The following is a 9,394-nucleotide window of genomic DNA, read 5'->3' on the forward strand; positions in this document are numbered from 1 at the left end:
TTATATAGCTGCGTGGCTTGCTTGTTGCGTAATGAGTGCCACGTCATCCTGTTACGTCACCGCTGTTGACTCGCCTTGCATAGTTACCAGGTTACGGGGCTCGGCTATCTTCGGCTCCGCTCGTGACATCACCGCGCATAGCTGCCAGGATGCGGGGTGATTACTCACCTATTACGCGAGCGTTACGTTACCGCTACGTGCAGCTGGGGAGGTAGGGGTCAACATGTCACAATATTTTAATCTGTCTGGGAATATACCCTCATGCATATCTCTGTTACATAAGTAACTTACATGTTCACTAATAAAGATTTTACAGGCTTTGAGTATATTATTCGAAATTTCATCATATCCATGGGTGTGACTAGATTTTAGGGACCATATAATCCTTTCTATTTCCCTACTCGTNGTGAAACCCCGCAACAGTGTCGACAGATTAATGCGATTAGGGTTATAAAGTGTGAAACCCCGCAACTGTGTGATAATTAATTGTAGCCGTTATTTGTAGATTGTTAAATAAACCAATTAACCATCTCTACGGCGTCTTCGGTAACGCCAACACGTTACAATATATTTATGCAAATTATCCGCTATACCACTAAAATACCTATTAAATGTTTCAACAATATCATTCAAATTAGTATTCTTTTTGCCTTCTATGTCAAAGGTTTGAATATTTTCTCTATTTCCTTTCTTTAACACTTCACTATTTATTATTCTCCAGGTGGTTCTAGCTTTATTTTTTGAATATTTAATTTGTTTATCATATTTCATCTTCTCAGCTAGATTTATCACTCTAATTAATATTTTACAATATATTATATTGTTATATATTATAGGGTTGTTACTTTTTTTGCTTCAACATATAATATCCTTTTGTTTCTACAAGAAATTCTTATACCAGTGGCAATCCATGATTTCTGTTTATACTTTTGTCTACTTGTTATTGGAAACGATCCATAAAAATGTGTCAAAAATATATTTAAAAACTGATTAAAACTAGTATTAATGTCATTACTGTTATAAACTAGTTCCCATTTTTCATAACTTGGTTTTATTCTAAATTCTGCCATATTATAATCATTTATATTTCTTTTTACTAGTGTTTTGTTCTTTTTGATACAAGGTAATAGAAATTGTGCAATTAACAATTGTGCTTCATGATCCGATAATCCATTAGACATGGAAAAAACTTCATAGTCGGTAATATGTTGTTCATCAATAAATATATTATCAATAATTGTGGACGAATTTGGTCCTACTATAGTAGGAAAGGTAATAATACTTCTAAGATTGAAGGAGCTAAGAATATCTTCAAATCTAGTTTTCTCATGAGAATTTTCGATATAATTCAGATTAAAATCCCCACAAACAATAACTTTATCCTTTTTTATATACAAATTTTGTAGAATCAATTCCAGTTTACTCAAAAATATTTATAATCACTGGAAGGCGATCTATATATAGTTAAAATAGTTACTTTAAAATTTATAGTATTTAAAGTTACAGCACAGGCTTCAATATCCTTATCACAACAAAATTTATCAAGAGTAATAGTATAAGTTGTTAAACTACCGTGCACATATATACATATTCCACCCTTCTTAAAATTTTTCCTACTATAATATGCACCTAAAGTATAATGGGCCAAATTAATATAAACTATTTCATCACTACCAAGATGATGTTTGGTGAAACAGTGTACTTGGGGTGTATGCTCTTCTACATGACATAATATTTCATTATATTTATTTCTTAAACCACGTATATTTTGGTGAAATATTTTTACAACGTTATTTTTTTGTAGTTTTTGTTTTATACTTATTAAATAGTTTTACCATAAAAAATCATTTCATTTTGTTGCTGGATTTTTTCTAGTTCTCATAGCATTTTACCTATTAGCCTCTATTTTTCCACCTTGACACTTATTTAATTTTACAGTCTTTTTACAATTATTCAACATCAATTCTTCAATTTCATTTTGTGCAGATGAATTTTCTTCGTGCAAAATATCCTCTTTACATTGCATTTGGAGAGGATTAATTTCTGACTTAGTTAAGAGTTGATCAATTTTCTTTGCAAGCTCTGAGGCAACTAACTCTTTGCCCAATAGATTTAGATGTTGTCCATGCCTAGTAATATGTTGTCTTTGTGGATCAATTTCCATTTGAATTCAGTTTTCTTATGTTCATTACTTGCCTATTGAATTTCAATACCTCTCTATTTACACAGGAAATAGCTGTAAGATCATATTTATGTAGTGTGTGTGTGGATTAGAATGATATTTGTCCTTCTATGCTCTTCCAAACTTCATTAAGCACTTACGTGCTTCATTTGTATTATTTTTACTAATACCATTTGCCCCAGCCCACAAGATCAGGATATCCTTATTACTTAATGAAGCAACTTCATCTGTAGCCGTTGTCAAAATATCACTCATCAAGGCACCTGGTTTGGTAATTCCCATAATATTTTATCTATGATCCAAAATCGTGCGAAGTTCAGCTGCACTTTTTTTCACATGGTTATCACCATATTTTATGTTTGTATTTTCTCTGACTTTCTTCATATTTAATCTTCTCTTTTGTCAAGGTATGATTCATTATATTTCTTTCTCCGAGTTCCTTCATTCTCATATCAGTCCGTTCTTCATCATCTGTGAGGTTATGTTTCAAATCAGGTTTATTCACGTTTGTGGGTATTATCTGTATTAAATTTATATTAAAAACCAGATTTCTTTTCTTTTTGTCTATTACTAGTTCCCAGTCTTCTTCCATTAATAAAGTTTTAGCTTGTTCACAATAATTATTGTTTCGTTGCAGCTCACTTGGATTATTTAGTCTCACATTATTATGTAACTCAGCTTGAAGCACTTTTATAATTTCTTTATAAGATAATACTTCCTCCTTTGCTTTTAGTACTTCACTGTTCAATTTAGTGCAATTTTGACAGTTTGTTTCTAGTTTATCATTTACAGTTTCAACATATATATCAGGGCAATTCATTCTGCACATCTTGTTAGTGTTGTTTCCTTTGTGAAATCACATTGGATCATCGAGGTAAAAACGGATAAGAAATGAAACGCCTTCGTCCAAATCTAACGTTTACTGGAGACGCATAGAACCTTTAAATGACGATAACTACACAATCTGGAAACATCGCGTAACGCTAACCCTAAGAAAGAGGAAGCAATGGGAAGCCGTGGAGCCCGGATATGATGGAGTAGAAGAGGATTGGACACCAGGTCAGATTCAAACAAATCTTGAAGCACTTAACTTTATTACCGAGAATATAGAAGATAAATATGTACCGTCGATAGCACATCTGACTACAGCTGCAGAAGTTTGGCAAAAGCTGAAAAGGCGAAACTGTGAGTACACATGGGTCCATATTGCCTTGATGATTGAAGAATTAGCTTTGACCAAAAAGACTGACGAAATAAGCATGAATGAGTACCTAACGAGGAAACAAAATTTAATTTTGAAGTTGAAGAATGCTAATGTACCGTTTAGTGAAGGAGCACATATTGGTTTTATTTTCAGCGGGTTACCCAAACAATATGAAAATCTCATGTTATCCTTTTCAAGTAAAGAGGACAAAACATCCTTAGAAGAGGTAATTAGCAAATTATACCTGACAGAAAAACAAGATAAAATTCACAGAGATTTTGAGAACAACGAAGAAGAAAAAGCCTTTTTACTTAGAAGAGAATCTAGGTACCAGAAGAATAATAATTATTACCCAAAACGTGATGGAAAATTCAAAAACCAAAGTAAAGGGATCAATTGTGACCAAAATGTAAAGAAGAATGTAATTTGTTTTGCATGCAATCAAGCTGGACATATTGCTAAATTGTGTCCAAAGTTTAATGTCCTAAAGAATAATGGGGGAACCGCCAAAATAGCAGAAGTTCAAAAGGAGAATGAAGAAGAAGAAGAAATAGCTGTAGTAGCGGAGGAACACATTGAAACAACAGAGGAATTTGTCATGACAGCCCATGCGGGAAGTAGGTCCGAGGAGTTCAGGGATCTGTGGATTCTTGATTCAGGAGCATCCCACCACATGACGCCCTACAAGGATATATTCGACAACTTAAATGAGGGTGTAAGAGGAAACGTCATGTTGGCGAAAAGGAAGACGAGTACTCCTTTGCTGGGTAAAGGGAGTGTAGCCTTAAAGGTAACAAATGAATATGGAGGCAAGAAGTTAAGATTAAATAATTGTTCATATGTACCTGGTTTGGATTGTAACTTGTTGTCAATGAGACAATTAGATAGGTTGGGTTGTGAAGCACATATAAAGAATGGGATAATAACAGTCTCAAAGGATGGAGTTGTCATTTTTGTAGCCAGGGGAAAGGGAGATCAATTATACCATCTTCAGTGTGAATATTATACAGTGTCAGGCAAGAGTTTGATGTGTAGTATAAGTAGTAAGATGGAAATAGAAAAGAGAATGAATCTTATGAAGGCCAAGGCCCTGAAGTGTGAAGCCATATGGCATCAGAGATTTGGACATATGAAAACCCTACCAAAGTTTTGTGGTGTAGATGAGTGTCAATTAAATTGTGATGTATGCATCACAGGAAAGTTACACAGAAAGAAATTTTGTAAGAATTCCAAAAGTGCAGAGAATGTTTTGGAGGTGATACATTCAGATGTATGTGGAAAAATTACACCACAAAGCTTGGGTGGGAAACAGTATTTTGTAACCTTTTTAGACGATAACTCAAGATTCTCAACTGTTGAAGTTTTAACAAACAAGTGTGATGTATTACCAGCCTTTCAAAGATATGTAGAGAAAGTTGAAGTGTTACAAGAGAGACGAATTAAATTTTTACAATCAGACAATGGGGGAGAATATTGCAGTGCAGCATTTAATGAATACTTGGATCAGAAAGGAATAGGCAGAAGGTTAAGTGTAGCTAGAACCCCACAACAAAATGGACGCTCTGAGAGGTTGAATAGAACTTTGCTATGCATTGTTCGTTGCATATTAGAGAATGCAGGATTGCCGAAGTCTTTCTGGGGAGAGGCGGTACTCACCGCAAGTAATATTAGAAATTGTTGCCCATCTAAAGCAATCCAAGGAAGAATTCCCATTGAAGTCTGGTCTAAGAAGGCATTTACTATAGATATGGCCAGAGAAATGAAAGTTTTTGGCTGCAGGGCTTGGGATCTGAATTTAAATGTCAAGGATAAACTTGACAGCAGAGCAGTTGAATGTATTTACCTTGGTAGTGCTAGGGACGCTAAAGGGTATAGACTCTATAGTGTAAATGAGAAGAAGATTCGCATATCCAGAGATGCTAGGTTTGAAGAAAGTGTTTTTCCTTATAAGACTATTATTCGAAAGACTGTGATTCAGACTAAGAGTGAAACACCCATTTATGTATATGATTCAGACTGTACTGATACAGAAGACAATGTGGGTGGGTCACATCCCAGTGTAGATGAGAATGATGATAAACCTAGTATAGTAGGTAATGACATAAATGTGGATAATTTGGAAAATGTACCCCAAGAAAATGTACAACCCCGTAGAACCACGAGAACTATTAAGCAGAAAGTTGTATGTGAATGTTGTGCTAAAGTAGATTGTGGTGAAATTACATTGGCAGAACCTAAATCTGTAGGGGAGGCGCTTAGTAGAATTGATAGAGATCACTGGATTGGAGCAATGAAATTAGAGATAGAGAACTTGAAGAAAAATCAAACTTGGGAAGTTGTGAGAAAACCAAAGAATGTTAATGTTATAGGTTCCCGGTGGGTATTTAGCCTGAGAAAGAAAGATGATGGCACTTTTAAGTATAAAGCCAGGTTAGTAGCCCAAGGTTTCCATCAAGTTTATGGTATAGATTTCTGGGATAGCTATAGCCCAGTAATGCGACGAGCGTCCTTTAGGATCCTAATGGCTTTGTCTGTTGATAGAGGATGGGAGGTTGATCATGTCGACGTTGTAGGTGCATATTTAAATAGTACTCTGAAAGAAATTGTATACATGCGCCAACCCGAACTGTTTGAAGAGGGTAATGCTGATGATGTATGTTTACTTTTGAAAAGCATATATGGATTACATCAATCTGGGAAGGACTGGAATGATACTATTACTTTCATCTTTGTCAGTTTCGGATTGAAACAGTGTACTAAAGATCCATGTGTTTTCTTTAATGACAGGATTATTGTGGCTATTTATGTCGATGATATGATTATTTGTGGAACTAGAAAGGATGTGAATGACTGCAAAAGACAACTTTCTCAAAGGTTAAACGTTAAAGATTTGGGACCTGTGTCAAATTTTTTAGGTATTAATGTGGATAGACCCAATGGATATGTAATTAAAATACATCAAGAAAATTATGTGAATGAAACACTGAAAACTTTTGGTATGCTTGATTGTAAAGGATGTGTAACTCCAAGGGACCCAAACTATAACAATTTTCTCGATGGTGACAAGCCCTTTGATGAGATTCAGTACAAGGCAGCAGTAGGTAGGTTGCAGTACATTGCCACTTGTACTAGACCAGATATTGTTTTTTCAACAAATCAAGTCAGCAAGTTTTGCCATTGTCCGACCAAAGGGAGATGGCTGGAGGTGATGAGAATTATGAGATACTTGAAACATACAATTAAATACCGGCTGACCTATGAAAAATCTGAAATTGACCCAGTAATTTATTCTGATTCTGATTTTGCTAACGATGTACATGACAGTAAATCCGTGGCGGGTTATGTTATCATGATGTCAAAGGGAGCTGTGTCTTGGAAGTCCAAGAAACAAGACATTGTAGCCACATCTACCAACGAAGCTGAGTATATAGCATTATATGAGTGTAGCAAGGAAGTTATTTGGATGAGAGAGTTTCTGTCAGAAATTAATGTAGCAGTATCTACTCCTAGTATAATCTTTGGAGACAATTTACAGGCAAATGATATGTGCACAAAGAATAAGATTACTGAACGCAACAAGCATTTTAGAATGCGGCAACATAAGATTAGAGAATATGTTAATGATGGAGATATTAGTATCCAGTATGTAGATTCAAGCACTAATTGTGCTGATATGCTGACTAAAGCTACTAATGGTCCAAAGATAAATGAGCTGTCTTTAAAGATAGGTTTGAAATTCGGTGTGGAATTGTAAACTTGTTTTACTTTTGGTTATTGTAATTATAGATTTTGACTGTAAAATATGTCCAACAAGGGGAGGTGTTGTAATACTATAGTTCTAGTGTTGGCCATATTTATCTAGTGATATATATTGTTCATAAGTTGGTACCACACCCACTGCTACTTTCTTTCTGTGTGTACCTTTGGTATCTTGTAATGTTCATTCAGTCTCCAGTAAACGTTAGATTTGGACGAAGGCATTTCATTTCTTATCCGTTTTTACCTCGATGATCCAATGTGATTTCACAAAGGAAACAACAGTTAGCCACCATGATGTAGCGTAGAAGTTTGTCAGCCCTATGCACCTGTCACACTTTACCCCAAGAATATTCCAAGAATATTCCTGGTACTCATTTCTGTTAGAGGCTGAGTCGACCCCAGGGCCATGGTGCAGCTGGAAGGATTAGGTAAATTGAAAAAATATATAATCGGGACAATGGTAACTGAAAGAAACATGATGTTAAAATAATTTTGTTACAATTAAATAAATTCACTGTCACTGTCTGCTAGCAGTCATCAGGTTTAGTAGCAGTTATGAAAAGGAGCAGATGTCAGCAATAAACAACAGTGCAAAAAAGTATGCCTGAGTTAGTATTGCAGTGGTCACATTTGTGCCCCCACCCCATCCCAACTTGACAACATACTGATAAACAGCACCATTACAGCCCCTATCTTCATATTCTATGGGGCACACAGTAATGTAGTTGGTTGAGGCACTAAGCAACAAGCCCGAAGATCGTGGGTTCGACTTCCGATGAGGTAACTGGATTTTTCTTTGATCTCATCCTTCCAGACACATTACGGCCCTGGGGTGGACTTAACCTCTAACGGAAAAATGAGTACCAGGAATCTTCCTGTGGGTAAAGGGCAGCCGGACATCACGTAAGGCCAATAACCTCACTGCTGTCTGTGAGCCTCTGTCTCTCACAATGTTATGGGCCTCCATGGCCTGTTACAGTGATAGCTTTATTTTATTTTATTTCGTTTTTCTTATCCTCATATGCTCTCAATGTTAGTATTCTGCTACAAATGTAGATGTCTATCCAGAATTCTTAAACTTCACTGTGGGAACAGTCCATGAATCATGATTTAAAATTGTCCTTCAAGTGTTCTGATGTATAATGGTGGATCAGTCAGGTGAGCACAGTGTGATCAAGTAAAATCCATCCATTCTACAAACCAGAGTACATCATACCTAAGGTAAGCGACCTTATGGAAGAAATGTCCTATGTAAGTACATTTGAATTTCCTACCAACGTGTGAATAACATGTGTTGAAATTAATCTAGTGAATTTCTAATGATGATGTAATTGTCTATGTCACTAAGTTATGATGAATATTTTATGTAGCAGAGTATATAATGTTCTTAAACACAACAATTTCACATTGAAATTTCAACACACTTCATCCTAGTTCTTTGTGAAATCATTTTCACTTTTCTTGTCTCACTGCTCGCTTACTTGCGGGCCCAGCCATTTTCACAATACTAGCACTTCTTAGTATTCCGTATAGAAGAAATGAGTAGCAAATGGTCAACATCACATAAGGTAGCACCATCCAATGACAAAGAGGAAATCTACATGCTCAAACTGCAGAATGATATTTTGTATCATCATGGTGTGTTAGTGCCTGGTCCTGGTCAGAAATGGTATTATGGAAAAAAACACAACAAAACAATGATCAATCTTGGACATAGAAGCAAAATGTGCTAACAGAAATTACATCATGAGTTTACCAGGTTTGTAGTCAAGAGAATTAATATTGAATTTACCATCCTCGAAGGTCCGAACACGTACTGGAGGAGAACTCAGGGCCCCATCTCCCAAACGAGTATATGCCAAGACTTGAATGTGATACTGCACATATTTTCGCAGCTCAGTGAGTGTTGTAGTCTGTGTTGAGTTGTTAGGAATATCTTTGTACTGAAAAAAGAATACCAAGTAATTATAATTGAATTGAATTGAATTTATTTACATTCTATAAATCCTAAGCAGGTTAGTACCTTTGGATACAGAACAGGTCAAAAGGTTACATACATAAGTACAGGCAATTTTAGCTTAAAAATTAATATAACTTAATTTTATATCATTCTCTATTTACATTGAAGTATTCATCTAAAGAGTAGAAGGAATGAGCATGTAGATAATTCTTTAACTCTGATTTAAACTTTTTAGTATCATTGCAATGTAATATAACAGTAACAGTGATCATTCATCCAGGGTTTACAC

General features: G+C 35.4%; 1 protein-coding gene across 1 annotated transcript in view; it reads right to left on the reverse strand.

Annotated features, from left to right (window-relative positions):
- Positions 1–9,394, reverse strand: part of LOC111861864 (protein sidekick) — a gene marked incomplete in the record, with an annotated part of 210,972 nt that overhangs the window by 38,014 nt on the left and 163,564 nt on the right. Inside the window, 1 exon segment of the mRNA XM_033750483.1 lies at positions 8,938–9,088. Coding sequence (XP_033606374.1) covers positions 8,938–9,088 — 151 coding nt within the window.

Source organism: Cryptotermes secundus, unplaced genomic scaffold (assembly GCF_002891405.2).
Source record: "Cryptotermes secundus unplaced genomic scaffold, Csec_1.0 scaffold1258, whole genome shotgun sequence".
In the NCBI taxonomy this organism is placed as follows: domain Eukaryota; kingdom Metazoa; phylum Arthropoda; class Insecta; order Blattodea; family Kalotermitidae; genus Cryptotermes; species Cryptotermes secundus.